General features: G+C 33.2%; 2 protein-coding genes across 2 annotated transcripts; one reads left to right on the forward strand and one right to left on the reverse strand.

Moving 5' to 3' along the window:
• The first annotated feature begins 1,897 nt into the window (after positions 1 to 1,897).
• On the forward strand, positions 1,898 to 6,116 carry LOC111698464 (uncharacterized). The gene is made up of 6 exons (XM_023468810.1): positions 1,898 to 2,281; positions 2,814 to 3,161; positions 3,644 to 3,707; positions 3,834 to 3,862; positions 4,293 to 4,361; positions 5,434 to 6,116. The coding sequence occupies exons 2-6, from the start codon at positions 2,814 to 2,816 to the stop codon at positions 6,010 to 6,012; spliced, it is 1,089 nt and encodes a 362-aa protein (XP_023324578.1). The 5' UTR covers positions 1,898 to 2,281; the 3' UTR covers positions 6,013 to 6,116.
• Positions 6,117 to 6,892: 776 nt separating this feature from the next.
• LOC111698472 (cAMP-responsive element-binding protein-like 2) lies at positions 6,893 to 12,968 on the reverse strand. The gene is made up of 7 exons (XM_023468823.1): positions 12,918 to 12,968; positions 11,256 to 11,313; positions 10,770 to 10,829; positions 9,925 to 10,027; positions 8,754 to 8,825; positions 8,106 to 8,181; positions 6,893 to 7,241 (listed from the first exon to the last, which is right to left on the reverse strand). The coding sequence occupies exons 1-7, from the start codon at positions 12,948 to 12,950 to the stop codon at positions 7,218 to 7,220; spliced, it is 426 nt and encodes a 141-aa protein (XP_023324591.1). The 5' UTR covers positions 12,951 to 12,968; the 3' UTR covers positions 6,893 to 7,217.
• Between the last annotated feature and the right edge of the window lie 414 nt (positions 12,969 to 13,382).

Genomic DNA, 13,382 nt, shown 5'->3' on the forward strand with positions numbered 1-13,382 from the left:
CATGCACATTTGAAATTACAACGCCATGTTACTTTAAACCTTTACATGTTATGAACACAGTCAGATACTTTAAAATTAAACCAATTACATTCTTGTTTTAATATCACCCTATTTAATTACTTCCTTTCATTATAAATATCCTTGATTGTATTTAAATGATGTTTAATTATCAGTTTTATCAGATTTAGGGATCTTTTTCCCACTATTATATAAACCTAAACTAAACAACTTGTACAGGTGAGAAACAATCAGAATCAGAAAACAGTGGAATTCTCGTCGTCTTCTATTTTCTATAATTGTATAAAATGTTTTATATGTTGTTCCATGATAGACTTCTATAGAGTATATTCTACCATCAAATATTATCTGGTTTACCTTGTATAATACTAAAATCAGACTTCATTTATCTGGTATACAATGTATACTACAAATGTAGTCTGGTGTACACCTTCTGAATATACAAGATGTCCTGGTATACTATCAGATATATGATGTCTGTTATACATCCTATAAAGTTTACTAGGTGTCCTGGTATCCACACTGTAAAGTATACCAGGTGTCCTGGTAACCATCCTGTAGAGTATACCAGGTGTCCTGGTATCCACCCTTTAAAGTACACCAAGTGTCCTGGTATATACCAGGTGTCCTGGTATACACCCTGTAAAGTATACCAGGTGTCCTGGTATCCACCCTGTAAAGTATGCCAGGTGTCTTGGCATACATCCTGTAGATTATACCAGGTGTCCTGGTATCCACCCTGTAAAGTATACCAGGTGTCCTGGTATACCCCCTGTAAAGTATACCAGGTGTCCTGGTATCCACCCTGTAAAGTATACCAAGTGTCCTGGTATACATCCTGTAGAGTATACCAGGTGTCCTGGTATCCACCTTGTAAAGTATACCAGGTGTCCTGGTATACATCCTGTAGAGTATACCAGGTGTCCTGGTATATATCCTGTAGAGTATACCAGGTGTCCTGATACATACCAGATGTCCTGGTATACACCCTGTAGAGTATACCAGGTGTCCTGGTATCCACCTTGTAAAGAATACCAGGTGACTTGGTATACATCCTGTAGAGTATACCAGGTGTCCTGGTATCCACGTTGTAAAGTATACCAGGTGTCCTGGTATACATTCTGTAAAGTATACTAAGTGTCCTGGTATCCACCTTGTAAAGAATACCAGGTGTCCTGGTAAACATCCTATAAAGTATACCAGGTGTCCTGGTATCCAACCTGTAAAGTATACCAGGTGTCCTGGTAAACATCCTGTAAAGTATACTAAGTGTCCTGGTATCCACCTTGTAAAGCATACCAGATGTACTGGTAAACATCCTGTAAAGTATGCTAGATGTCCTGGTATCCACCTTGCAAAGCATACCAGGTGTCCTGGTAAACATCCTGTAAAGTATACCAGGTGTCCTGGTATCCACCCTGTAAAGCATACCAGGTGTCCTGGTATCCACCCTGTAAAGCATACCAGGTGTCCTGGTACACATCCTGTTGAGTATACCAGGTATCTTGGTATCCACCCTGTAAAGTATACCAGTTGTCCTGGTATACACCTTGTAAAGTTTACCAGGTGTCCTGGTAAACACCTTGTAAAGATTCCAGGTGTCCTGGTATCCACCCTGTAAAGCATACCAGGTGTCCTGGTATATACCAGGTGTCCTGGTATACACCTTGTAAAGCATACCAGGTGACATGGTATTCACCTTGTAAAGTATTCCAGGTGTCCTGGTAAACATCCTGTAAAGTATACCAGGTGTCCTGGTATACACCCTTGTAAAGTATTCCAGGTGTCCTGGTATCCACCCTGTAAAGTATACCAGGTGTCCTGGTATGAATTGGCAAATGACTGGAGGTGTAAAAGATAAATCAAGTGTCTGGAGTTTACGTCAAGATATCCTTTTCCTCATCCTAGATCTAGTTTTTAAATTCACAAAGTTTGTGTTCATGTTAACAGTATGAATGTATGCGCTGTACAGTGCACAGTGTATTTTGTACAATATACGGTTAAAATGATAACGATAAGGAGACTGTAGGAATTATCATAATTAAAATTTATATATTGGATAATGACAAGGACTTTCACATTATTGATCAGATAAAGATTTCAAGGGTACCATTGTGAATAGAACAATGCAATGTTTACTCGGAGGATCACTTGTAATTACGCTTACATTTACCATTATACCAATATAGTTGAATAGGTGTTCTATAGTCTATACTATTACTCAGTCCGCTCAGTTGCGTTTTGGGTCTCCTGGAGATAAGACGTGAGTTATTTCTCCTTGCACTGCTTATATTTCTTTACCACTATTATTTTGTATACATATACGCATATGAATATGCTACTGAAAATGTCAAACTTTGAGAATATTGGAAAAGATGTTCACATCTCTTGAAAGGGTTATACAGAATTTATAAAACATTTTGACTGTTAGAATTAATTAATAGAAATAAATATTAATTAATGCACTTTTCTGCTCTACAATGTTTACAAAAACAGACCGTACAGTACTTCAAAAACATAATGTACCATGAAGTGTGCTGAACGGTACAAGTGACAGTTCATACGGTAAAGTTAATCGTACGGTTGCATGCAATCTTCTGTAAATATATATTAATTTTCATAGTGGTGCAGTTTGTACAATAAATTTTGCTGTACACAACATGCATGGAACATTATATTTATGGTGCAGTCTGTTGTATGGTACAATCTACTGCACACTACAGTCTAATTTACGGTACAGTCTCCTGTAGTACGGTACAAAATACTGTGAGGTACATATTCTGAAATATTTCTAGATGTTTTTTCCATCCTTCCTCATCCTCTTCCTTCCTTGTACCCTACCCTCTCCTGTTCTTTGGCCTCCATCTGCTTCATTAGGATCCAATCCAATTCAATTTTATGATCAAATCCAGTCTAATCCCACAATCCAGTCTCATCCTACAATCCATTCCCATCCCACACTCCAATATGATCCATCAATTCATCAACCCCAAGGTGATACAGTACCTGATCCCTTTGCTGCCTCCAATCCTACATTAATCCATTCTAGTCCAAATCCTTATCCTGATCCTGTCCGAGAAGATCCCTACCCCAATATTGCTCTTACTGGATCCTATCATGAGCCCCAAAGTAATGGACCCAAGGTATTACTATTGACTTAAAATTCGAACTTGTTCTTTGGTATAAGTTTTGTAGATTTTATGTTTGTTGATATTTTTTTTTATAAAATACATATAAATACGATTTACCATATATATAAATACATACGATCATCAATGATTTACCAGTGCACATTTTGTATTTGCTGTGAATCATACAGTGTGTCCCACAAAACATGAGAGTAGTAAGACGACTTGAAGGCTGTCTGTGATCTTTGAAATAATTTACGGCATTTATTTATAAACCAAATTTTAATAGTAAAATTCTATAGTTAATAGTCATCACAATCCCCCTAGTCTTAGAATTTCCGAAATACATCTGAAAGAAGGTTGATGTCTGATCAAAGACGACTTTTAAATCGTCTAGCTACTGCCATGTTTCGTGGGACACCCTGTGTAAACCAAAATCATTGATCTAAAGTCGTTTACCTTGACGTTATGGTTTATAATTTCTAAATTTTTGTTAGGGCATTCAGATTTCTTCTCTCGGAGATTATGGAATTCATAGAAATCCCAAGAAGATAACTCTAGGTCAAGCCATGATCTTAACTTTTAAAAAATTTCTTATTTTTCTTTTGTTTTATTTGATGTGAGATCTTTGAAATTTGTATTATTTTTTATTTTGTTTTTAAAAAATTCATGTCTTTATGATTTTAGATACGTTGTATTATGAGAAAACTCCAAAGGTAAATGATATTCCAAGATTGTACTTTTTTATCAATAAGCTGAAACTCCTAATTTTGATAAATTATTAAAAAGATTGTAAACGTTATTTCAAGAGAACTGACCTTCCTTGAAATGAAGGAAATAATCATGTTTTTCTACCTAAAATTAATAATTTTTTATTGCAATTTTTCATCAAAAGTGAATTGCAAAACGATGCAGTAAAGAAAAGAAATAATTTGTGTAATGAATAGCTCTCTTTTCAAATAAAAACGTTGTTATCTTTCCATACAACTGTTCTTGAGATAAAGGTTTAAAGAATATAACGCTGTGGGTATGATGAACTATATCCAGCTCGTTGAAAGAAGCACCACTTAAAATTGGGCTTTAGAACACTTTCAACCAGAAAAAAGTACAATAATTTTTCAGAAATTAATGTTTGTTTTATGTTAGTGCCGAACTGTTTACGAGACTAGAGAAGAACCAGTTCAAGACACAGAGTGCAAACAAACATACACTCAGGTACACAAACGGTACATTAGAGTACACCCGCGTAAACTATAGAGTACAATAGCTCAGAAACACATCCAGTAAACTCGGGTACACATACAGTACACTCAGGTACACATAATGCAGTACACTCAGGTACACATGCAGTACAATTAAGTACACATACAGTACACTCAAGTACAATAAGTACACTCAGGTACATAGAGTACACTAGGGTAAACATAGAGTACACTTGGGTAAACATACAGTACACTCAGGTACACATGCATTACACTCGGGTACAAATAAAGTACAATAAGGGTACACGTGCAGCTGACTCAGTTACACATACAGTACACTTAGGTTCACATACAGTACACTCAGGTTCACATACAGTAGACTTAGGTACTAATGCATATTTAGTCCGGTAAGCATGTCGTACACTACGGTACACATCCAGTACAATCCTATACACATGCAGTAAACACGGGTTTCAATGCAGTACACTTAGGTATACATGCAGTACACTTGGGTATACATACAGTACACTTGGGTATACATACAGTACAACCAGGTACACAATGCAGTACAACCAGGTACACATGCAGGGTTATTTAAACTGACCACATGGAAACGTAATTAAGGGTTTAGAGATTGGAACTTTGTGTGAATATTAATCATTAACACTTGATTTCAATATCCAATGTGGGAAATTTTGAGTTTGAGGAGCAATACTTGATCTCTCAGTTTAAGCTGCCCGCCCTCTGCAAGGTATAACCTTCACGGGATATCAAAGAGGAATTAGATTGATCCGTAGATCTGCATAAGAAAAAGATAAATTATTTAACAAATTTTAAGTAGTTCTTATAAATGCTTTGCTTTTCCTTTAAAAGCTAAATTTATAACATTTATAACTAAATTGATCCAGACATCTTTGTGTCTAGTGTCTACCTTTATTAACTTATTTATACAGTTTTTATACGCTTGAAATTCTTGTACATTCCGTTTCCTTTAGATCAGTACTTTCTTTCTGAACCAGTCATTTCATTTTTTTGTCGAGATTTTCGAACCATCTTAATACAATATCTTAATTGTTTATTTCTAGAACTGCTCTGCAACATCTTGTACATGTGAACATGTACGGTGCCCATCAAACTGTGCTCAACAGTACGTTACAGAATACATCGAGGATTGTACAGACGTGTACATGGAGAAATGTATTAAAAAGTATAAAACATTTTACAATGAAGAATGTTCACAAACTTATGAACACCTATGTACAACTCTGACAGTAACAAAGTTTGTTGACGAATGCAGTACAGAGTACACGGATGAATGCCGCGGTTATAATTCTGACTGTGTCAAGGTTCCGCGCCAAGTTTGCCATTCCAAACCGGTTCGAAAACAAATTGAAAAATGCGCGGACGTTCCAAGTCAGTCATGCAGACGAACACCGTTTAGAAAACCAGAAAAAGTTTGCAAAAACGTTCCATCAAAAGAATGCAAAAATATTCCAAAAGTTAGAATAACTGAGGAGTGCTCACCCTACACCGATCAAACATGTCAAGAATTAGAATTGTGCAAAGCAAATTGTTTGAACATTTGCAAACCAATTCCAGTTCAAGTTTGCGAGAACAATACTAAATATCATCCAATCAAAGTACCCATACGAATCTGTGATTGACTCATTTATCCTTATTGTACACGCTGCAATGCAGTTCTTAAAAGTAGACAGTAGACTTAAAATAATGAACAAAATATTTAAATAAAGAATGAATTTTTGTGTTATTTTAGAACTAATGATACAGTATCACCCAACAAATCATGGTAAGAAGGATTGCAATTAGCCAATCTTTTAAGTGTATTTTATATTGTCACGAAGCAAACAGTTTTACCTGGAGCTGGAAAATCTATTAAGTAAAATGAGTTTGTGTCAAAGAGAATAGAATATATATCAGAGTGGAATTTAAACAATCCCTCGGTATGAATTTTGTCAGTCCCTTTCAGCCTGAAAGGGAGTTCAAAGTGTACAAATCATGTAAATGCACAAATTATATGCAGTGGAGTACAATAATACAGTATGTTCCCTAGACTATCCATTTCAATTTCGATATTTTTAAAGCTGTTAAATAAACTTTATAATGAATTAGGTGAATAAGAAAACATCATTTGATTTATAGTTATAACGGAAAATCATCGTTTATAAAGTGAAAGGCATAGAGTCATTGGTCAATTATGAAACCAGCCTATTTCATAATTTGGTTTTCTTTTAATATTAATTTTAGATTTTCTGTAAAATGATGTTCCAGGGCCCAAAAGGATATATTATACACAAATATGTATACACCTGTAGTATGGAAACAATACAGCAAAATGGCCGTTTTACACTCTTTTCTTATAAATTCCACCGTAACATATATTCTATTCTCTTTGGTTTGTGTACACTGCACAACTGCTATGTTTAATTCTCATTGAACTTGTTAAAATCATAAATTCAGTGTAAAAGTCGTCTTCCTTTTCCAAAATGTATGGATTCTTTGGTATTACGAATCTTGATAAAAAACTAAACGTATGATTATATTTATAAAAGTTTATAAACAACATTCAGGTACAAACACAGTGTACAACAATAGGGGTTTATATAATGCCCATGAAGAGTTAAAACTAGAGAACAAGTTGTCTAAATAATAAAAGTTACAGAATATAAAGTGAGAAAGTATTAAATATGGTATGTTGTATGTACATTGTTATGATTAAAAGGGACACACTAGGTATTAAGACATTGGTTTAATTTTAAGTTCAGTCTATTTGATCATTTGTATTTTTAAGATTTGAATTCGAATCATCTTGTTCATATATTTTGATTGTCGACCACTTGTAGAACCACCTTCATTCTCCAACCTCATGCTTTATCTAAATATATTAAATCTTATAATTTGCAAAAAGACGAAATTAAGAAACTTTCGGCTATTCCAGTGCAAGAGTTGCACTGAATTTGAATTTAAGAAAACTTTGAAATAGGAAAACGACATTAAAGCAATTCTGAAGTGTATATATGTGTTAATGCAAACAGTGCTTGGGATCCATTGCAGTTTGATGCGGATTTGAATTCGGATCTGCCTGGAAAAAAATGGATCCGGATCCGGATCCAGGTCATTAATATCCCTTTCAGATTTACTGATTTTATTAACAAAAAAAAGCTTTTTTTCAGATGGGCCACTCAGAGACATATAAAAATTAAATAAACACTATTATTCTACAGTTCAGATTTAAGTTTTGAGAGCAAAAAGTTGTACACGTATTTGGTTAATATTTCGCCCGGATCTGGATCCTAAGCACTGTTTACAAAGCTAATAATTTTACTTATTCCTTGAAAAAAACCAGTTTGCACTGTAAACTGTACAATTAGTGTCTAATCTTTTTTAGGACTATTTAAACTTGAGCATTAAAGTCGTCTTCATGTTCCGGAGTTTGCTGGTTCTCATTAAATTTTTATTCCGTCTAGCTTTATATCTGTCCTTCTGTCGTGTCTTCATATCTGTCTATCATTCTTTACATCTGTATATCTGTCTTTATATCTGTCTATCTGTCTATATGTCTATCTGTCTATCTGTCTATTTGTTTATCTGTCTATTTGTCTATCTGTCTATACTGTTTAAATATTCGTTTATCTGACTATCTATATTTCAATCTATCTATCTATCTATCTGTAATTCTGTTTATCTCTTTACAGTCTAACAATCTCCTAATATGTCTATCCGTCTATCTAAACCGCACTTGTTCCTGTTGTAAGAATGCGTTCCATCCCTCAGGAAGACGACCTTGATCCAGCTCCTTACACCAAGATACATATCTGGATAAAACATAGATTGATATTTTCAGATTTTAAGTCCATGTGATTGGTTCAGAGGGTGGGGGAGGTTTTTTTTAAATTTTGTATCTGTAACGTTGAAGAGAGACTCCATTTAGAAGAGCTTTTTTTCGAAACTTAAATTTCGCCATTTTCTCAATTTGTCTGAAAATTTCCCTTTTCAATCACAAGGGGAGGCCCCCTAGGTTGAGTTTGCTAAATGAGTAGACATCCCAAAAACGCAATTTCTACAGGAAGTCCCACATCATATACAATCGTCGTCGTAGATGTCAGTACAATGAAGACGACTTTCGATTTCAATTTCGATTTCTACCAAGCCTTTAAAGAGCATATGATACACATAAACATAGAAACAAAGAGAAGCTGTGAATTAACAAATTCTCTTTGTTCACTTGTAAATTTAAAAAAAGCTCGCTGTAAATCAAAACTTAAATACAACAGTCGTCTTTATTGCATAGATGTAAGCACAGACCACTGTATGATTCTGCATTGCTATAAAATAGGATTTTAGGAACGTTTCATAAAATGTAATTGGTTACACTATGCATACTCACTTTTCTAATTCTTCTCTTAGCAGAAAATTTGCTCTTTCCCTTGCAAGAATTAGGTCATCAAGGTATTGATATCTAAATATATCAGATTATTAATTGATATTAATATCTAAATATATAAGATTATAAAGGTTTCAATATCTAAATAGATAAGATAATAGATGTACTGATATCTAAATAGATAAGATAATAGATGAACTGATATCTAAATAGATAAAATCATAAAAGTATTGATATCTGAATAGATAAAATCATGAAAAGGTATTGATATCTAAATAGATATGTTAAAAAATCATAGATTTATGCAACAATGTTTAACCTTACCATGCACAATGCACATTGCTGCACATGACATACAGTGCAGTGTAAACAGAACAATTTTAATATTGAAGCCGATATAAAGGACACTTTCATGAGGGGAGGAAGGCCAACCACATCAATCTCTAGTCCGAACCACATTCTCCTCATTTTCTCGTCCGAACCACCTCAAAATCCTCGTCCTTTCAATATTATTTTTTAGAGTATCTAATCCTTCCAGATAAAACTATTTTGAAAGAATCGGGCCACGTTAAGGCATAAATGAAAAAGTTTCAATTGAATTAAAGATTTCAGGTTGAATGCCTTTAAAAATGTTCACCTTTTTTACGCGCATTTTCAGATATTCCTGGTGTAGTATGCCGCAAATAATTCCAAGCTTATAGAACTTCAATCTTTTTTATTAACTTTAGTGAAAACCATAGAATTTTTCTGGGTGGTTCCATGGGGAAAATTATAGGCAGAGGTATGCCGAATATTTTGCTATTTTTTTCATATCACGAAGGTTAGCCATTACGGAGGCAGAAGAGATTTAAGTTTTACCTAAATAAAGTTTGACATCATTCTCATGGGTTTGAAGATTCCAACATGATATAATCATTGCATTACTTTAGTCCATCTATATTTTATGCCCTAATGTGGCCAGATTTTTAAAAATAGTTTTATCTTCAAGAATTGGAAACTTTTTAACACAAAATAATCGAAGGACGAGGATTCCGAGGTGGTTCGGACGAGAAAATGAGGAGAATGTGGTTCGGACTAAAGATAGATGTGGTTGGCCTTCCTCCCCTCCTTTCATAAAGTACAAATAAGTATAAGATTGCATGAATGTCGTCTTCATAATATTTTAAAGACAAACCTAAGTTTCTTTCTTTGGCGGCATTCTCGAGCACTTTGTCTGCTTCGCTCAAGTTTATTTTTTGGACTCCCCTTTTTCCCTTTCCGTCCTCTTCCTCCACTTTCTAGATTTAGAAAAAAATTTGAAACAATCGGCAGTTTTTTAAGCTACTGCAGGCAAAAAACAATGAAGGAATTGTGTACAGGAATGCCTTTGACAATTTTTTCCCAAATATCAAAAACAGCTTGCGCAAATTCAATCATAAAAAATGTTCCGGAAATCAGTTACTGTTGAGTAAAAGTGCGGTCAAAGAAATTGATCATTCGTGACTCAAACAAAAATCTTGTAATCTTTGTGCAAACTGATGAATATGATGTAAACCTAAATGCTATTTCAAACTGCAACTTTTTGATCTGAGTTGAAAACTGTGTAGAATTGTTGAAATCGGGATCAATGCTTGCTTTTTCTTTTTGTTAATTTCAAGATTTTTTTAATCTTAAGTTTGCATCAACAAAGGTGTTTAAAACTCAACCGATCGAGTGGGGTTTGGTAGGCCCAAAACAGCTGATCAGATAAGCCGGTAAGTTTGAAATTTGGCGCAACATTTAATGAGTGAACTGTCATTGATAGGAAACTACCAGAAAGAGAAAAAAAGAATAATGGCGGGTTCAGAAGGAAATTCAAAGTGTCTACATTGGATATTCAGATTAAGCGACCTGGACTAAAGTTTTCAACACTGATCGAAAACGCCAATAATTAGAACATGATAGTTTGTGGCGAGTAAGCAGTCTTTTAAATGTCGGGAGAGGGTGGGTGCGTGATATGGGGGGGAGGTGCGTAATAGAGGGGTTAAAGGGGNAGGTTACCTCGACCATCAGACCAATCTTCACCTCCCCCTTGTCCACTTGATCCCTCATCTCCACTTCCTAAACAAAAAAACAAACTAAATAAATGTTAAAACAAAAAATAATTTTAAAGCTGTCTTTTTAAGAAAAAATTTTTGAACCAGTTTCTGGAATTAATAATATAGCCTAAAATTATTTTTTTTATGAAAATAAAAATGTGAACAAAATATGAGCAATTTAGCAACGTCATATCTTCTCTAGTTTTCAACTTGACATCAAAAATAAAAAATTCAAAATAAAAAACTTTTATATTTCATTTCATGTTTTTTTCTTCATTTTTAGACAAGCATCCGATGAATTTATTAAGTAAAGCCAAACATCGTTTTTTGTAGAACATTTATTAAACATCTTAAGAAGATATAAAAGTGTCCCAAAAATAAAATGAACATAATGTAATAAAAAAATGTTGAGGGTAGCCCATGGTAGCATATTATACAAAATACAGACCTACATCAGACTCCTGAGTTTCTTCCCACTGTTGACTAGGGTTCATGTTTTCACGACTCTAAATATAAGAAAATATATCTAGGTTCATGTTTTCACGACTCTAAATATAAGAAAATATATCTAGGGTTCATGTTTTCACGACTCTAAATATAAGAAAATATATCCAGGGTTGATGTTTTCACGACTCTAAATATAAGAAAATATATCTAGGTTCATGTTTTCACGACTCTAAATATAAGTAAATATATCTAGGGTTGATGTTTTCACGACTCTAAATATAAGAAAATAAATCTAGTGTTGATGTTTTCACGACTCTAAATATAAGAAAATATATCTAGTGTTGATGTTTTCACGACTCTAAATATAAGAAAATATATCTAGTGTTGATGTTTTCACGACTCTAAATATAAGAAACATATCCAGGGTTCATGTTTTCACGACTCTAAATATAAGAAAATATATCCAGGGTTAATGTTTTCACGACTCTAAATATAAGAAAATATATCTAGGGTTAATGTTTTCACGACTCTAAATATAAGAAAATATATCCAGGGTTAATGTTTTCACGACTCTAAATATAAGAAAATATATCCAGGCTTGATGCTTTCACGACTCTAAATATAAGAAAATATATCCAGGCTTGATGTTTTCACGACTCTAAATATAAGAAAATATATCTAGGGTTGATGTTTTTACGACTCTAAATATAAGAAAATATATCCAGGCTTGATGTTTTCACGACTCTAAATATAAGAAAATATATCTAGGTTCATGTTTTCACGACTCTAAATAAAAGAAAATATATCTAGGGTTAATGTTTTCACTTTTCACGGCTCTAAATATAAGAAAATATATCTAGGGTTGATATTTTAACGACTCTTAACATAAAAAAATATATCCAGGGTTAATGTTTTCACGACTCTAAATATAAGAAAATATATCTAGTGTTGATGTTTTCACGACTCTAAATATAAGAAAATATATCTAGGGTTGATATTTTAACGACTCTAAACGTAAAAAAATATATCTAGGGTTAATGTTTTCACGACTCTAAATATAAGAAAATATATCTAGGGTTGATGTTTTCACGACTCTGAATATAAGAAAATATATCTAGGGTTAATATTTTAACGACTCTAAACATAAAAAATATATCCAGGGTTAATGTTTTCACGACTCTAAATATAAGAAAATATATCATAAAATATAAAATATACATTACACTACGTTTTTTTCTTTCTTTGCCATTTCGTTTATTATATGATTCCTAAAGCAGGAAACCTTTCTATAACCAATTTTAAAGAGATTTTGGTCAGCATTAAAGGCTCATCCCCTGGAAAAACTTTGAGTATTCCAAAATGCTGTAAATTGATATTTAAAGTAGCAACAAAAAAATGAATGGAATTAATAATTTTAAATTTTAAAGAGGGTAATATTTAAATATAAAATAGAAAAGTATTTTGTATATTTACAGCATGAGATAATCAATATTGAAACACAATGTATGAAAAATACAATATGGATGAAAGCTTTTATTCTAAAAGATTATGATATTCTGAAAAGTAATTAAAGCATTAATTTGATCCCAAAAATACCTAAAAACTTAAAAATATTTTTTTTGTTGATTTTATTCTTTAAATTATATTTTTTTTAAAATTATACCTGACTTGAAGGTAAAGAGTAAGCTTGCTGCATTTCTTGAAAACTGTAGTTCTAGATAATAATAATGACAATGACAATGACAATGACAATGACAATGACAATGACAATGACAATGACAATGACAATGACAATGACAATGACAATGACAATGACAATGACAATGACAATGACAATGACAATGACAATGACAATGACAATGACAATGACAATGACAATGACAATGACAATGACAATGACAATGACAATGACAATGACAATGACAATGACAATGACAATGACAATGACAATGACAATGACAATGACAATGACAATGACAATGACAATGACAATGACAATGACAATGACAATGACAATGACAATGACAATGACAATGACAATGACAATGACAATGACAATGACAATGACAATGACAATGACAATGACAATGACAATGACAATGACAATGACAATGACAATGACAATGAC

The sequence above is a fragment of the Eurytemora carolleeae genome, unplaced genomic scaffold (genome assembly GCF_000591075.1).
Source record: "Eurytemora carolleeae unplaced genomic scaffold, Eaff_2.0 scaffold167, whole genome shotgun sequence".
In the NCBI taxonomy this organism is placed as follows: Eukaryota; Metazoa; Arthropoda; class Copepoda; order Calanoida; family Temoridae; genus Eurytemora; species Eurytemora carolleeae.